Genomic DNA, 18,246 nt, shown 5'->3' with positions numbered 1-18,246 from the left:
ACATCATCATTCCACCATTAATCATCCTCTGCAACATCGAGAGCATTCAATATTCCACATTTTAGAAATTATTTTTTGACAATATTGGGATCAAGTTTATTCCATGCATCTATAAGCCATTGACACAATGTTGCTAGTGAGGGTGCTTGCAAATTTTCATCCATAGTTAATGTTTCTTTGCCTTCCAACATCCAATTGTTCCACATCTTTTGGAAAGCTTTATTTTTATATGTCCCAAGGGCTGAATGACATTTGTGAGGCAGCCAGGAATTACTGCCAAAGTGATGTTGCTTGATCTCACATCACAGACTACATTATCAACAAGGTGGTACTTAACATGTCCCAGAAGAGCAAGCTTTTTTTTTGCGTAGTTCCCCTGCAGTATATTGAATTTTAAAACTATATTTTAACTATATATGCAATTAAATTCACTGAGGAAACCACAAAGTTTGAATTGCTGTTGTACTATATGCCAAAAAGACAACAAATGCTATGTGGTGCAATCAGGGAAAGGAATTTAATTCATTCTAATGCACAATGCATCAAATCCTGAATCCATGCACTGGGCAAGCAATTGTAGAATTCTAGAGAATTCTCATATCCTACTGGATGAGTTGCTGTCTTTTTGAGTTTTGATGAAGCCAAAGCAAAGGGATAAATCAGTGCTTGCAGTTCATACTAGATAGAAGGATGAGGGTGAAGTGAAATTTGAGAGGGGGCACAAGGCAGGAACAAGATGTCGTCCTGAAAGTTCACGGTGACACCAGATGCAATGGCCAGCCCCATAATGCAGAGCACTATCTCCTCCATAAGGCTCAGTAAATGCAGACGTGCTTGTCTCATGGGGGAGATCGGTGTTGCTCCCTGTGGTCATATGTGACCTTGTTCTGCAGGAGAGGAAAGAATATCAGTGAGGGTGTTGCAATGTGTTTGGGTGATGTGCCTACCATAGTTGAATAGCAGGATGCATATAGGAGAGGTGGGTGACAGTCTGACAACATTTGTACTTGTGTGAGTGTGAGGTGATGTATCTGAGTGTTAGACGTGAATCCTGATTACTGTTGCTTGACTAACTGGACTGTGATGCAATGAGCAGCTGTGTCCGCACAGACTATTGCCCTTATTCTGCCAACATTTATATTAATAGCGTTAGCCAAACTAGTCATGACCTGCTGAAATGGTAGTCCTGATAATGAAAACTTATAAATGGAAATAATCTAAAGATTTCAAGTGATGGGGCTATAACTATTTCCCTTACCTGTTCCATTGTGTGATTATCCTTGGGAAGAAAGATTGTTGACACACTGTCTTAGAAACAAATAGTCTTTGGAGTGTGCGTGGATGGCTACCTTGTGTTTTGTCACTGCCGGAGGGCGCCAGGAACTTGTTTCTGTCAATTCCCATCAGTCCATTCTATATTTCGTAGAACATGGTCAGCCTATTTTTTTCCCCCCTTTACTGTAATGATTCCCATTCCAAATATATGATCAAGGATGTGACACTGGTGTACTTCCCATATTGATTCCTGCAGAATCATACAGTACGTCTTTGGATCACTTCAATCTTATTTATATCCCTCGCCAAACACACGACTTACATACTCCAGGATTGGACGAACAAATATTTGGTAAGCAATAATTTAGATTTTTCTTACAGTACCAAAGATTCCTCCTCAGAAATCCAAGAACCCTGTTTGTTTTGGATTTTATCTGCTGAATGTGGAATCCCCAATGAAGGTAAGAGTAAGCGTAAGAGGTTTTGGTGCAGTGAGTAGGAGTTGTCATTTGAAGATGTATTCACTGAAATTGACCATTCGTGTGAGATCACAGAACTTTTTCTGGCACTGTAGCCAGGTCTTCAAGGTCAGACTCTGGGAATTCATCTCCATGGCCACCTGCTCCTAATCCCTTTGCAGGGCACACCTTAAGAGTCAAACACGATCTCAACTCCTCTCAACCTCCTAGTCTAAGGCCTCTAGCATCACATTGGTCAACCTGCATGCCTTCTCTCTGGTCTGTTGCTCCATTTGCAGTTTTCTTTATTCCATCAAGGAGGCATTGGCACTGCTCCACCAGCTGCTATACCCTGAATGCACCTTCTACTTAAGAAGGGCAGGCTGCCTTTAAAAATTGCAGGCTAGCTGTACATTGTGCTAGCCATGCACATAACTGGTTCTCTTGGTGAGCATGCTGCTAGTCAGCAGCACATTTTGCACAGGGATGCATGTTACAATCATGTTGATTAGTAGGCAGCATGACGTTTGTGCTAAAGGCAAAGGCAAAATACTGCGGATGCTAGAAATCTGAAACAAAAATAAAAAATGCTGGAAAAACTCAGCAGGTCTGACAACATCTGTGGAGAGAAAGACAGAGTTAACGTTTCGAGTCTGTATGACTCTTCTTCAGAGCTAAAGGGAAGTAGAAATGTGGTGAAGTATCTGCTGTTTAAAGGGGGTGGAACAGGTGAAACTGGATAGAAGACCAGCGATAGGTGGAGACAAAGGAGAGATTGCAAAAGATGTCATAAACAAAAGGTCCATGGGTTGTTAATAGTGGTGGTACTGGATAAAGGAGGTGGTAATGGTGCCATTAAGAGTGGAAAGCAGAATGTGATAATGGCCAGACCGGGGTAAGCACTCTGGAAAGTGACAGATGGCCCAAGTGGGGGGTGGGGTGGGAGGAGGGGACGGTGGTGGGTGGTGGTTTGTGCTTCCTGCCTCAATGGAACTGGGTGCAAAGTAATCAGGTATCGTAATCTCTGCAGCTGCTAATGTCCCTAATCAAACCTCTCCCTCAGCATTTTGGTTCACACTTCTCTATGGTGCCCTTGCTGGTCAGTCGCCTTCGCCACAAAAAGACAAACGTCCCAGCACTTGTCAGCATTGTTATGTGGCCCAGTCTTCCAACATCGACTTCCTCTGGTTCGTGCTGCTGCATGGCCTCGTATTTGGGCTTTGGAGTGTTTGGCTACATATGCCAAAAAGACAACAATTTCTACACATTGCAATCAGGAAAAGGAATTTAATTCACTTGTTAATGCACAATGTACCAAAGCTTGAAACCATGCACTGGACAGGCGGTTGTAGAATCCTAGAGAATTCTCATATTCTACCAGATGATCTGCTGTCTTTTTGAGTTTTGATGAAACCACAACAAAGGGATAAATTATTTTGATTCTGAAAATCCTTATTAACCTCAAAGAAAGTGAGATAAAACAGTTGATTTTCTGGGCAGTATAGTAAATTCATCAGAGGGGCGGCACCCTCATTTTGTATAATAATATTTTTTATTGCATTAGTAGGAGCTATTATTAGGACAAGATCATATATGACAACAGGGAGCAGCAGAGATTCCCCATAAGAAAAGCACAACTGCATCTACTGAGTCCTATGGAGGAGATGGTGCTCTTCATCAAGGAGCCCTAGCAAAACAAGAATCAATGGGAGTCAGGGGGAAAACTCTCTGCTGGCTGGAGTCATACCTAGCACAAAGGAACATGGTTGTGGTCGTTGGAGGTCAATCATCTCAGTTCCAGGACATCAATGCAGGAGTTCTTAGGCCTAATCATCTTCAGCTGCTTCATCAATGACCTTCCTTCCATCATAAGGTCAGAAGTGGAAATGATCACTGATGATTGCACAATGCTCAACACCATTTGTGACTCCTCAGGTACTGAAGCAGTCCATGTCCAAATGCAGCAAGACCTGGACAATATCCAGGCTTGAGTTGACTATTGGCAAGTAACATTCACACCACACAAGTGCCAGGCAATGACCATCTCCAGCAAGTCAGAATCTAACCATCACCCCCTGACATTCAATGGCATTTGGGGGGAGGCGGTGGCATAGCGGTATTGTCACTGGAGTGAGACCCAGGGCATTGCTCTGGGGACCCGGATTCGAATCCCATCATGGCAGATGGTGAAATATCAAATTTAAAAAAAAATCTGGAATTAAAAGTCTAATGATGACCATGAAATCACTGTGAATTGTCGTAAAAACCCATCTGGTTCACTAATGTCCTTTAGGGGAGGAAATCTGCTATCCTGATCTGGCCTACATGTGACTCCAGACCCACAGCAATGTGGTTGGCTCTTAAATGCCCTCTGAAATGGCCTAGCAAGCTATTCAGTTCTCAAGGGCACTTAGGGATGGGCAATAAATGCTGGCCTAGCCAGCAACGCCCACATCCCATGAGTGAATTAAAAAAAAATTACCATCGCTAAATCCCTCACTATCCCTCAATATCATTATCCTGGGGTTACCACTGACCATAAACTGACTGGATTAGCCATATAAATACTGTGGCTACAAGAGCAGGTCAGAGGCTAGGAATCCTGCGGCGAGTAACTCACCTCCTGCCTCCCCAAAGCCTGTCCACCATCTACAAGGCCCAAGTCAGGAGTGTGATGGAATACTCTCCACTTGCCTAGATGACTGCAGCTCCAACAACACTCAAGAAGCTCGACACCATCCAGGACAAAGCAGCCTGCTTGATTGGCACCCCATTCACAAACATTCACTCCCTCCGCCACCGATGCACAGTGGCAGCAGTGTGTACCATCTAAAAGATGCACTGCAGGAATTCATCAAGAGTCCTCAGACAGCAGCTTCCAAATCCATAATCACTACCATCTAGAAGGAGGAGAGCAGCAGACATATAGGAACACCACCACCTGGAAGTTTCCCCCCAAAACACTCACCATCCTGACTTTGAAATATATTGCTTTTCCTTTACTGCCGCTGGGTCAAAATCCTAGAATCCCTCTCTAATAGCACTGTGGGTGTACCTACACCAGATGGACTGCAGCAGTTTAAGAAGGCAGGTCACCACAATCTTCTCAAGGGCAATTAGGGATGGACAATAAATGCTGGCCCAGCCAGTGATGCCCACATCCCATGAATGAATATTAAAAAAAATCCATGGGGATGGCCATCACACCTGTGGCTGGGAACAATCAGAGTGAAGGCATGTTCCTGCCTTAAGTTCCCCTCTCAAATCCCACTTCATCCTTATCCTGCCATCTAGCATGAAGTGCAAACTGCAGATGGTATGCCCATGGAGTTCTTGCTTTCCACCACAGCCTCTATAAATGTCCGCTCCAACATATGCAGATTTTCAGATACTCAAGAATTGTCCCCTGGATAGCCAATGCAGTCTCACCATGAATGACACAAGCAACAGTGGACCTCTTAGCATCTTTGAAATTTATGACACAGCACATTTTTGACCCATCATGTCTATGCCAAACAAAAAGAGCTATCCTGCTTAATTCCACTTTCTAGTCCATAGCCTTGTAGATTACAACACTTCAAGTGCCTATCCAAGTACTTTCTAAACGTGTTGAGAGCTTTTGCCTCCAGGAGCATCAGAACATAGGAATAGGGGTAGGCCATTCAACCCATTGAGCCTGCTCCACCATTCAATCAGATCACGGCTGACATTCAACCTCAATGCCACTTTCCCACAATATCTCCATAAAGTTCTGGTTGATTTTTATAGGACTGTAGTAAAAGCTGTTTTTTTTAAGAAAGTTATGAATGAATTACGTTTTAAAGCTTTTCCACACGTGCCATCATTACTACAGGCTTCATTGGTTCTGTGCAGAATGTATATGGGGTGAAAGGGCATAGAAGTACCATGAGTTGGCATGGAGGGTATGAGGGCTATTGGTGGCTGGAGGGGCAAAGGTTGGAATGGAAGATATGAGTAGCAACTGGGGGTGGGTGAAGGGGCATAGGTTGGCATGGATGGTGTGAGGGGCCACTGGTGATACATGGAGGGGCATAGATTGTCATGGGTGGGGCATGGGGATTGTGTGTGGGGAGGGAGGATGGTGAGGGGTGAGGGTTAGAGGACCTAATATTAAACCAACTAAGGCAAAGTCACAGAGCACTGAGGCGGGCCTTTTATCCAGCCCACCTCGGCACTTTGCAACACCTGTGACTGTCTCTGAACTGTTTCTGGGGGCAGAGAGTCTGACTGCAGTTAGCTCCCATGCCCCCAGAATGAAAACCCCACCTTTTCAGGCACTTTTTCCTGTGGCAGGTGCGCCAAGCCAGGAAATTTGTCGACTCCCATTATGTGCTTCAAGGATGAACATCCAGTCTGATGTCCTCTCAGATTCACAGGGTGGTTTTAGAGCTAACTGCAGGGCAGTCAATATGGTGCTTACAGCAAGAGAACAACAAGAAGAATGCAGAGAGCAACATCAGGATCTACATATGCTGTTTATACATCAAACTAAAGCTTTTGACACAATACGAACATACGAAAATTTGGGAGCAGGAGTGGGCTATTCAGCCCCTTGAGAATGCTCCACCATTTAATAAAACTATGCCTGATCTGATAGTAACCTGAAATCTGCATCTCGCCTACCGTCAATAACCTATCACCTCTTGCTTAACAAAAATCTATCCACCTCTGCCTTAAAAATATTCAAAGACAATGAGTCAACCTAGTCTATGACACTTGCTCTCAAGCTAGGATATCCAAACAAGTTTGTCAAAATCCTGTGCCTACTGTATGATGGTATGTTTGGGCATGTTTGTTCCTGTGGCAAGATGTCTAATGCCTTTGCGGTAAACAGTGGCGTAAAGCAAGGATACATTGCGGCTCCCCAACACTTTAATCTCTTTTTTTGCTGGAATGCTTAAGAAAGCAACCAGAGACATGCCTGCAGGCATCAACATTAGCTTCCGTTCAGGGAAGTTCTTCAATCTCTCCAGACTGTGTACCGCCACCGAAGTCATAGAGCCAGTAATCAAACAGTTTCTATATGCAGATGAGTGTGCCCTAGCTGCCCACAAAGAAGACACCCAGATGATGGTAAACAAATTCTCGAGTGCTGCCAAAAACTTTGGCCTCCAAATAAGTGTTTCCATAATATAAAGGCAAAATACTGCGGATGCTGGAAATCTGAAACAAAAACAAAAAATGCTGGAAAAAGACCTGCTGAGTTTTTCCAGCATGTTTTGTTTTTGTGTGAGCATGAACTGCCAGTTCTGAGGATGCCAATGCCAATCTTGTATCGAACTTTTCATGACAAGTCTCACAGAAGATGATTAAGTCATTTACAGCTTGGACATACTCAAATAACAAGGAGTCTAATACCAGACACGATGACAAGAACTGTATGCTGTACTCTAGCTGTGGCCTAATTAGTAATTTATACAGTTCTAGTATAACTTTTATGCTTATATGTTCTTGAAGACATACTGTCACTTAATCTGACACTCGCAGCCACTAGCTCAGATATTTGCACTTTGTGTACTTTAGAGTGCCGTGTAGAGTCAGGTTCAACACATGGCGAGTCAGCAGACACAAGTGGGCTGCAGCCAAGTCAGGGGGAAAGAATAGCGTGTGTACCAGCTCACTGAAGGATGAGACTGCAGACAAATTCTGCTGCAGAAGACACAGATGAGGACTTCGATCGGCGGCATACAGGAGGCCGATGTTGGGTTTGCACACAGAGATACTTGGTGCATTGACAAGCCATCAAGCCTGTTGTCATTGTCAAGGAGCACGGAAGAGTCCGGCTTAGCATATGGCTTTATGCAGATCTTGTGTGGAATTGATGGCCAACTCCATGACAGCATTTGCAGACTCAGACGTGATGCAGTATCTGCTGGTCAATGTCTCAGCTTTCATAGCAGCATGAAGGTCTCAATGCTGCAGTAGAAGCTCAGCATAGATTTCATGACTTCAGTCTATATTTCCATGCAACCTAACTTTGTGACATGCAGGTTCTGACTGCTGCCATCATGGCTGTGGGTATCAGTATTCAAAGGGGCATGCAGACTCTCTCAGCAGGCAAACTATCTCCGCTGCAGCAAATTACTAGGATTGCTGAGGTGCTTACCTGGGAGAGTAACAGTGGCTGTGCGAAGGACAAACCTGCTGTCCTCTCTCAGGACAACATCATACATGCTCCCACCACACCCACACCACCAGTGCTGTTGCCTTTCAACCAGTCCAGACTGCTGCTACCTAAGCAGACTAGTGCAGTTTGATGCCAGGCTCTCAAGGCCCAGAACTGTTTGATGGTGGTCTGCAAGGCCATATGCAGTCCTCCCCACTGAAAGACATCAGCCTTCCACCACCCATGCTGCAGCTACTAAGCTAGCACTGCGGAGGAGCTAGGCTAGTCAAAGACACTAAGAGAATGCACAAGTTCAGTTTAGTGTGTATTATTGGAAGTGTTGCTGGATAAAGTTGTTATGCAATTTTTTTTGTGGTGTCTTTTATTTCAGGATTTTGGCTAAGAGGACTTTGTGATGGTCTGTAGCAGAGGGATGGACAGATTGTGGAAAAACAGTGATATGGGGATGAGATCTTAGGGGGACCAGATTCTGAGCAGCTAGTCACGAACAGCATGTCCAGAGTGAAGGGGAAGTTTAATCTAATTAATCAAACAACCAGGATTTGATTCTTATATCAGCACAATCACTAAAAACAGTGATCATGACAAATGGATTCCACTGTAAAACCTCTTATAACAAATAGAACAATGAAAAGTTTCAGCAATTCAAAATAGTTATAAACTTTAGAACTTTTGCAGAGCTGACAAACATTTGTAGAGCTGCTGTACATTGACAGTATCACTTACGGCAGAGTTTACTGGTACTTCATGTTGATTGGTACTTCATGTTGATTAGGATGATTGCTATACTGGAAGCAATGATTGTTTAAGGGTTGATCCAATTTATTCAGTCTTGATCTGAGCAGCTCGATTGCCCAGGGCGGGGGAAGGGACATAGCATTCTGGCTACATAATGTAATGATTCTTCTAATTTTGGGAGGGTCAGAGGGAGCAGGCAGTGCTGTTCCATTATTTCCCCTTGCCATGAAGTTTAATCTTCACATATGGTGAATGAGCCATAAGGTAAATTAAGTATCAATAAAATCACAAAATTCTCCAAGCGGTAGGTGGAAAACTCTTTGGAAAATGAGTTTGAATTCAAATTTCAAAATCAAATTACATGGAACACATGAAATACGATGCACTTAATAGTCTCAGTATTTCAATAGCCGTGGCTTGAAGTATTTAAATGTAATTCAGGTCATCCAGTAACCAAAGATAAAATGTTACGACAGTTCTCCATCAGCACAGGTAGCACAGATTACTTCTACAGCCCATCCACATATAGCACGAACAACATCCCGGAATACTAAATAAAGGAAACTAGTATTGCTGACACCAATGTCCAAACATCGAAATTAATGATATACATAAGATCCATACATCATCTGCTTGATCAAGAAGCCAGAGAGTACAATGTGCTTGTGTTATTAGTGCAAAGGCAAAAGCCCATAACATTTTTATTCACAAAAATCCACTCTAATGATCATATTGCTTAACCAGCATCAGTACTGGTAGAGAACAACTCTCTTCTTCTACTCCTTTTTCTCGAACCGGCACCTACTTACAACCTTTCCAAAGCCCTGGAATGCACACCAGCCTTGCAATAATGCACCAACTATGTCCTGCCCCACCGACAGTACCAACCCTACCCTGGCCAAAGTGACAGCTTCCGATGCAACTGTTGCTCACCATCAGTCCTCAGCTGCTTCTACTTCAGACTTGTTAACAAAATCAAACCCACAGGATTAAAGTGATAGAGGCAGCAGGAATACAAAATTGGCTAAGGGACAGAAAGCAAAGTAGTGGTGAAAGGTTCTTTTTCAGACTGGAGAGAAGTATACAGTGGTATGCTCCAGGATCAATATAGGACCCCTGCTCTTTTTGATAAAAATTAGGCTGCACCTACAATGCTTAAGTACAAAATTTGAAAATGATATGAAACTTGGAAATATTCTGGACTGTGAGACGGATAATGATAGACTTCAAGAGGACACAGACTGGCTACTGAAAAAGGTACACAAATGCAGAAGAAATTTAATGCAGAGAACTGTGAGATGCTACATTTTATTAAAAAAAAAATGAGGAGAGGCAATATGAACTAAAAGGTACAATTTTAAAGAAGACAGAGGAACAGAGACACCTGGGGCTGTTAAAAAAAAATGGGACCTTTGACTTAGTGGTAGAGAAGTTAACCCAATTTTTTACTCAATATGGATTACCAATAAGAGGTCCAGTCAGATCAAGGTTCCAATTTTATGTCTAAAATTTTTCAAAACATAATGAGTAGCTTAGATATAAAATAGGTAATGTCCACAGCATATCATCCACAGACACAGGGAGCTTTAGAGATGTACCATCAAACTCTCAAAACAATGATTAAAGCATATTGTCATGAATATTCCCATGACTGGGTCAAGGGACTGGACTTTCTTTTATTTGCTACCCAAGATTCACCGAATGAATCAAGGTCTTAGCCATTTTGAATTAATTTATGGACGAGGTAAAAGGTTCTCTGAAATTAATCAAAGTTTGTCAGAGGGACAAATCCTCTATGTTAAATTATGTGTCTGTGTTCCAGGAATGGCTCACGAAAGTCTGCAAAGTGGTTCAAGAACATCTTAAAGTTTCCAAACAAAGATAAAGGAATGGACAGATAAGCAAGCTATGACCCGAACATTACAACCAGGGGATGAAGTATTAGTGTTATTGCTTTTACAGGGGGAACCTCTGAAAGCACAGTACAGTGGTCCATACAAGGTAATGAAGAGGGTTGGAAAAGTAAACTACTTGATAGACACCCCAGGTCATAGGAAAAAGAATCGGCTGTGTCATATCAATATGTTGAAACAGTACCATCTTAGGAAGGAGGATAAGAATGAGTAGGTATGTCAGGTAGTAAGCACAGTGGAGGACAAGAGAGACAGTGAGAATGAACCAGAAGGAGATTTAGACAGTTCACAAATTGAGCCTCCTACTATCTGGTTAGCTAACACTGAAACACTAGGGCAGTTAGACACCATATTTTCATATATAGAGGCAGGACAACGAGAAGATCTAGTGAGGTTATTTACAGAATTTAAAGGGATTTGTAGGGACAAACCAGAATGTACAACCTTAGCCATACATGATGTGGATATAGGAGAATCCCCTCCTATAACATGGCATCCTTATTGCTTAGGGCCAGAGAAACATGCTCAGGTAAAGGCAGAGATCCGGTACATGTTGGAAAATTACCTCATTGAACCCAGCCAAAGCAGCTGGAATTCCCCTATTGTCTTAATGCCTAAACCAGATGGTTTGACCAGGTTCTGTATAGACTACAAAGGTCAAAGCAGATTCCTACCCAATTCCTCACTTGGAAGACAATATTGGCAGAGTTGGCAGTGCTACATTTCTTACCAAAATAGATCTGTTAAAGCGATATTGGCAGGTGCCTTTAACAACCCGAGCTAAAGAAATATCAGCCGTGGTCACGCCAGACGGTCTTTACTAATACCGAGTGATGCCACTCGAGCTAAAAAACACCCTAGCAACTTTTCAGAGGCTAATGAACTAAGTGGTGGCTGCTGTTCCTAACTGTGTGGTTTATCGTGATGATGTACTTGGAAATTCCACCTGAAACAGTTGGAAGCCCGGTTTGAAAAACTACAGTTAGCTGATTGAGAAATCACAAGTGAATTCGCAAAAATGCGAGTAACTTATCTATGGCGTATGGTAGGGCAAGGAAAGTGTTGCCAAGAACAGCGAAAGTACAGGCATTGGTGGAGTTCCCGGCCCCTAAAACTAAGCAGGAGATCATGAGGTTTTTGGGGATGTGTAGGTTTTATTGTAAATTTATACCAAATTTGTACTATAGCTGTTCCACTGATGGACTTGTTACAAAAAAAAAGCCAAGGTAGTGTGGACGGGAGAATGCCAAACATCTTTTGAAAGGCTGAAAGCAATTTTGATCATTGAACCAATGTTGACTGCTCCAAATTTCACTAGACCCTTCAAAGTATCAATTGATGCTCGTGATCTGGGGGGTAAGTGTAAAAAGTTACAAGAAGATGAATTAGGCATAGAAAGGCCAGTGGGATACTTTTCCAAAAAAGATATTCTAGAGTGGTTAATGCTTGCTATTAGCACTTAAACATTTTGACGTGTATGTCCGCCATGGATACAGGGAGAAATTAGTATATACTGATCACAAGCCCATAGTCTTTGTGGACAAATTTAAAAACCAGAATGCCAGACTATTTCGATGGAGTTTATTATTACAGCCTTACCACTTAAAGATGGTTCACATTGCGGGGAAAACAATGTAATTGCTGATGCTTTGTCTCGATTTTAACTTTGCCTTAAATTTGCTAAAGGCTAAAATGATACAGAGAGTAACTGCATTAGCCTTGTAAAAAAAAGTGAATGAATGAGTGTGAGGGTGTGTTTTAGTATTTTGTTTATGTTTTATTACACTTTGTAATGAAACGCATAGAAATATAGTGTTTCATTTCTCCAAAGTGTCATGAACACTTTAATCACAGAAAATGGTTAATCTTCAAGGACTAAGGACATTCTTGAAGAATTTGTGTTTTAAAAGACACTGTCCCTTAAAGGATTAATGCGACTCCTCAGATACCAAAGCAGTCCATGTTCAAATGCAGCACGACCTGGACAATATCCAGGCTTGGGCTGACAAGTGGTAACATTCGCACCTTACAAGTCTCAGGCAATGACAATCTCCAACAAAAGACAATCTAACCATCGCCCTTTGACATTCAATGGTATTGCCATTACTGAGTCCCCCACTATCAGCATCCTGGTGGTTACCATTGACCAGAAAGTGAATTGGACTGCCCAATTAAATACTGTGGCTACAGGAGCAGGTCAGATGCTAGGAATCCTGCAGCAAGTAACTCACCTCCTGACTCCCCAAAGCCTGTTCACCATCTACAAGGCGCAAGTCAGGAGAGTGATGGAATACTCTCCACTTGCCTGGATGGGTGCAGCTTCAACAAGACTAAAGAAGATTGACACCATCCAGGACAAAGCAGCCCACTTGATCGGTACCCTTTCCACAAGCATTCACTCTCTCCACCACCGATGAACAGTGACGGCAGCGTGTACCATCCACAAGATGCACTGCAGAAACTCACCAAGGCTCCTTGGGCAGCACCTTCCAAACCCACAACCATTACTATCTAGGACAGGGCAGCAGATACATGGGAACACCACCACCTGTTGGTTCCCCTTCCAAGCCACTCACCATCCTGACTTGGAAATATATCGCCATTCCTTCACTGTTGTTGGGTCAAAAACCTGGAACTCCCTCTCCAACAGCACTGTGGGTATACCTACGTCACAGGGACTACAGTAGTTTAAGAAGGCCAACACCTTCTCAAGGACAATTAGGGATGGGCAATAAATTCTGGACGAGCCAGCGATGCCCACATCCCATAAATGAATTTTTTTTAAAAACAGCTACTGCTGTGAAAAGCAGAGGAAAGGACTGTTCTGTGTTAGCCACCCAGTAAGATGCCAAGGAGAACTGATTTTCTGTTCAAAGAGATGGGACTTGTGGAAATTTAAAGACCAAGTTATTGAATCACCAGAAAAGGGCTTTGCTGCTGGAAGTCAGTTCAGGGATACTCGGAAGACTGGTTGAAATGACTTTCAAAGGGCACTGGACTTAACCTATAAGACTACATTTACAAACAATGCTAGGAATCCTGCAGCAAGTAACTCACCTCCTGACTCCCCAAAACCTGTCCACCATCTACAAGGCACAAGTCAGGTGAGTGATGGAATACTCTTCACTTGCCTGGATGGGTGCAATGTACAAACGGGTCATAAGGCGTTTTTGGTTGTGTTAATGGGGAAGTACCTTTTCCATAGTTTGGTATTTTGGTATTTTAGTTTGTTTGTTGTAGTAAAGGTCTTAAAAATGTGAAATTTTGTGCAATTGTTTCCGTTGGTCACTAGGAAACTTCTTTTAATTATCAGTGTCCACGGGGGTAATATATATTGATAAGTTAATTGTTAAGAGGAGCTCTGTGGTACACTGTGATATTGGCCAGCAAGAATATGCTTACCCAGTTTTTGACTGATTCACTGCACCTGAAAGCAACTCCACTGTCTCAGGATTAGATTCCATGCCATTACGTAAATTTAAAAATCTTCTGACAAAGTCTTCAGGTGACATGTATCGCTCTCCATTCTTCTCAACAGTTGCATACTGAAAAGAACAAATAGTGTTTTATCAGTACATCACAATACATGTAGCATTGGACAAAGGGCTTCTTTAACTCTCAAATCATTCTCACTACTAAAATTTCATAACATTGTTTTCAGGTATAATCCTTAAACATTTTTCACAAGTGTTTTTTTTAAATTCTTTTATGGGATGTGGGCTTCGCTGGCAAGGCCAGCATAAGTTGCCCATTCCTAATTGCCCTTGAGAAGATAGTGATGAGCATAAGCTGTCTCCTTGAACTGCTGCAGTCCACTTGATTTATGTACACCCACAGTGCTGTTAGGAAAGGAGTTTCAGGTTTTTGACTGGGTGACAGTGAAGGAAAGGCAATATAGTTCCAAGTGAAGATGGCATGTGGCTTGGGGGTAGAACTTGGAGATGGTGGTGTCCCATGCAGCTATTGCCCTTGTCCTTCTGGGTGGTAAATGTTACAGGATTGGAAGATGCTGCTGATGGGGGCTTGGTGAGTTGCTGCAGTGCATCTTGTATATAGTACATACTGCTGCTACTGTGCGCTGGTGGAGGAGGGAGTGAATATTTAAGATGGTGGATGGGGTGTTAATCAAGTGGGCTGCTTTCACAGAATGACAATTTTAACGCCTCAAAAGTGTCTTTATCATGGATGGTGTGGTGCTTCTTGAGTGCTGTTGGAGCTCCACTCAGCTAGGTAAGTGGAAAGTATTCCGTCGCACTCCTGACTTGCACCTTGCAGAGGAGAGGCTTTTTGGAGTTAGAAGGTGAGTTACTCACAGCATAATTCCCAACCGCTGACTTGTTTTTGTAACCATAGTATTTATGTGGCTGATCTAGTTAGGTTTCTGTTAATGGTTACTCCCAGAATGTTGATGGCGGGAGGTGGGGGGCGGGGTGGAATTCAGTGATGGTAATGCCGTTGAATATTAAGGAAAAATGGTTACAATTCTCTCTTGCTGGAGGTGGTCATTGACTAAAAAAATAATAGAGGGAGAAATTAGAATATGAGAGTAAACTAGCAAGAAATATAAAAACAAACAGTAAGAGCTTCTACAAGGATATCAAAAGGATCAGTTCATAGCCAAAAAGCTGCAGTATTAACACCAAATTTGTTTCCATGTTGCAGGATCTATCTGTTTTTCCACTGGAAGTTTAACCGAAGTTACCAAAATCGTGGGGGGATACCATTGGACCCGGCGCCCGACTTGTTCCGATCCCAGCCTCACTGTCAGGTCAATCGGAAGAGGTGTTTCATGCTGGGTGGGCCTTAATTGACCACCCAGAGTGAAAGCGCGTTGAGAACGCGATCTCACCTGGGAGCAGATTCTACATCCACTTCCTGGCCCGCAGACTTGTGTGCGCGCCAAGCGTGAAATTCAGGCCATAGTGTCCAACACCAGATGTGATTCCGCAATTGGACAACATTTGCCAAACAATCCTGTGTGTGCTAAGAATTACACTGACAACCAATTTAGGATTATCAGTCGGGCTCGCAGTGTGGCTTACTTACAAGTCCTAGAGGCTACACATATTAATATACAGGGCTCTATCCTTTGCAGATAGATGGAACATGTATATACATTGCGTCTTTTTCTACTAAACAAAATTGTTTCATTCCTCAGGTAAATGCCTTGACAATCAGAGTCAACCTGCCTGGTTGGAATTTAAACAAAGCTTGGCAGTTAATTGTCAGTTATCGATTAACTGATGCATTCTCCATGACAACGTCCCTACCAATCAGAGTCCACTTGCCAACTAATGAGCACTCTCTTCTCATGCAGTATAAATTGTTGCTCCCTTTACAATTTGGTATTCTTGCAAATTATCCTGATGAGGGCAAGATGAAAAGCTTCGACAGCAAGGGCAGGATTTTCATGTGCCCGAAACGCTCGAGCGTGAAATAGCACATGATGATGTCGGGCGAGCATCCTAACGTCATCATGCACTCACACCATATTTTGGTCGGCGGGTACGTGCGAGAATTGGCAGCATGCCTGCTGAAATTTGAGATGAATATTAAGGCTATTAAAGTACTAATTGAGAGAAACTTTTCACTGCCTGTCCAGCCTTATGGTTGGCGGGCAGGCGAATTGGCCAGGCGGACTTTGCATTTTTGAGGAAACTTCATCCATGGGCAGGATAAGGTTTCCGACACTAATTTTTAAAAAAATGTCTTCACATCACTTTTATTACGTTTATGTTCATGTGACTGAGTCCTATGTGGGGGCCTTTTTTTTCAGATTTCCAAAATCTTTATTTTTGATTTTGAAATTCCTTGGCTCCCTGAGGCAGTTCTCTGTCTTCAGGGAGCTCTCAGTGTGTGTGCTCCCTTGCGCCTGTGCAGACTTCAGCGTTCACCCTCCCGCCCCCACCCCGGCAGCACTGAGCCTTTCAGCACGTGTATCACACTGGGCTGGCCGTTAATTGGCCAGCCAGCATGAAATCACGGTCAGGGTCTGATCGCGGGCGGCAAACCGTTTTCCAAACGCTCCTGGGCCCGCCGTGCCCGCCCAGTGACCCGAAAATCCCTGCCCCATGTTGTTTCTCAGCAATACTCAAGTTCTTTTCTTTCGTTCATGGGATGTGGGCATCATTGGCTAGTCCAGCATTTATTACCTATCTTTAATGGCCTTCTTGAACTGCTGCAGTTCTTGTGCTGTAGGGACACTCATGGTGCTATTTGGAAGGGAGTTCCAGGATTTTGACCCAATGACAGTGAAAGAACAACAATATAGTTCCAAGTCAAGATGGTTTGTGACTTGGAGGGCAACTTGCAGGTGGTGGTGTTCCCATGCATTCTAAATGATAGTGGTCGTGGGTTTGGGAGGTGCTGCCAAAGGATCCTTGGTGAGTTGTTGTAGTGCATCTTGTAGATGGTAAACACTGCTGCCACTGTGCATCGGTGGAGGGAGTGAATGTTGAAGATGGTGGATGAGGTGCCAATCAAATGGGCTGCTTTGCCCTGAATGATAGTAAAAACAGAAAATACTGGGAAAACTCAGTAGGTCTGGCAGCATCTGCGGAGTGAGAAACAGTGTTAATGTTTCAAGTCTGTATGACTCTTTTTCAGAAAAAAGCTCTGAATAAGAGTCATACAGAGTCAGAACTTTAAATCTGTTTCTCTCTCCACAGATGCTGCCAGGCCTTCTGAGTTTTTCTAGCATTTCCTGTTTTTATTTCAGATTTCCAGCATCCACAGTATTTTGCTTTTATTATTGTCCTAGATGATGTCCAGCTTCTGGAGTATTGTAGGAACTGCACTCATCCAGGCAAGTAAAGTATTCCATCACACCCCTGACTTGTGCCATGTAGATGGTAGACAGGCTTTGGGGAGTCAAGAGGTGAGTTACTCTTTGCGGGATTCCCAGCCTCTGAACTGCTCTTGTAGCCACACTTTTTATATGGCTGGTCCAGTTTTGTTTCTGGTCAATGGTAACCCCCAGGATGCTGACAGTGTGGGATTCAATGATGGCAATGTAACATTCTGAAGGGATCGTTCTGTCAACAGCACCCTGGGACCACTCCTCAATCACCCCTAACATCTCCTCCCCTTCCCATGGAATCGCAAGACATTTTACACCTGCCCTTTTGCCTTCTATCTCCTCAATCACCCCCAACATCTCCTCCATCCCATGGAATCGCAGGACATTTAACACCTGCCCTTTACCTCCTCTCTCCTCACCCTCCAAGACCCTAAACACTCCTTCCAGGTGAAGCAGCAATTTACTTGAACTTCTTTAAATTTAGTGTACCGCATTCACTGCTTACAATGTGGTCTCCTCTACATTGGGGAGACCAAATGCAGATTGGGCGGTCGCTTTGCAGAACACCTCCGCTCAGCACTCAAGTATGACGACAAGCTTCCGGTTGCTTGTTATTTTAATGCACCACCCTGCTCTTACACTCACATTTCTGTCCTCAGCCTGCAGCAGTGTTCCAGTGAAGCTCCATGCAAGCTTGAGGAACAACACTTCATCTTCTGATTAAGCACTTTACAGACTTCTGGGCTCAACATTGAGTTCAAAAATTTCAGGCTATTAACTCTGTCCTCCATTTCTGGTTTTGATTTAGGGTACAGTGTGTGTCAGAGAGGGTGGGGGTTGGATGGGGTACAGTGTGTGTGTGTGAGAGGGGGTGGGAGTTGGATGGGGTACAGTGTGTGTATGAGAGGGTGGGGG

At 43.3% G+C, this 18,246-nt stretch overlaps 1 protein-coding gene across 1 annotated transcript in view; it reads right to left on the bottom strand.

The window, feature by feature from the left end:
- Positions 1–18,246, bottom strand: part of slc25a13 (solute carrier family 25 member 13) — a 403,392-nt gene that overhangs the window by 250,429 nt on the left and 134,717 nt on the right. The window contains exon 5 of the mRNA XM_078535669.1: positions 13,935–14,077. Within this exon, the coding sequence (XP_078391795.1) occupies positions 13,935–14,077 (143 nt within the window). The remainder of the gene's footprint in view (positions 1–13,934; positions 14,078–18,246) is intronic.

Source organism: Cetorhinus maximus, chromosome 3, assembly GCF_964194155.1.
Source record: "Cetorhinus maximus chromosome 3, sCetMax3.hap1.1, whole genome shotgun sequence".
NCBI lineage: Eukaryota > Metazoa > Chordata > Chondrichthyes > Lamniformes > Cetorhinidae > Cetorhinus > Cetorhinus maximus.
Note: the sequence above shows the minus strand (reverse complement) of the source record. Positions and strands in the feature narration are given on the sequence as shown.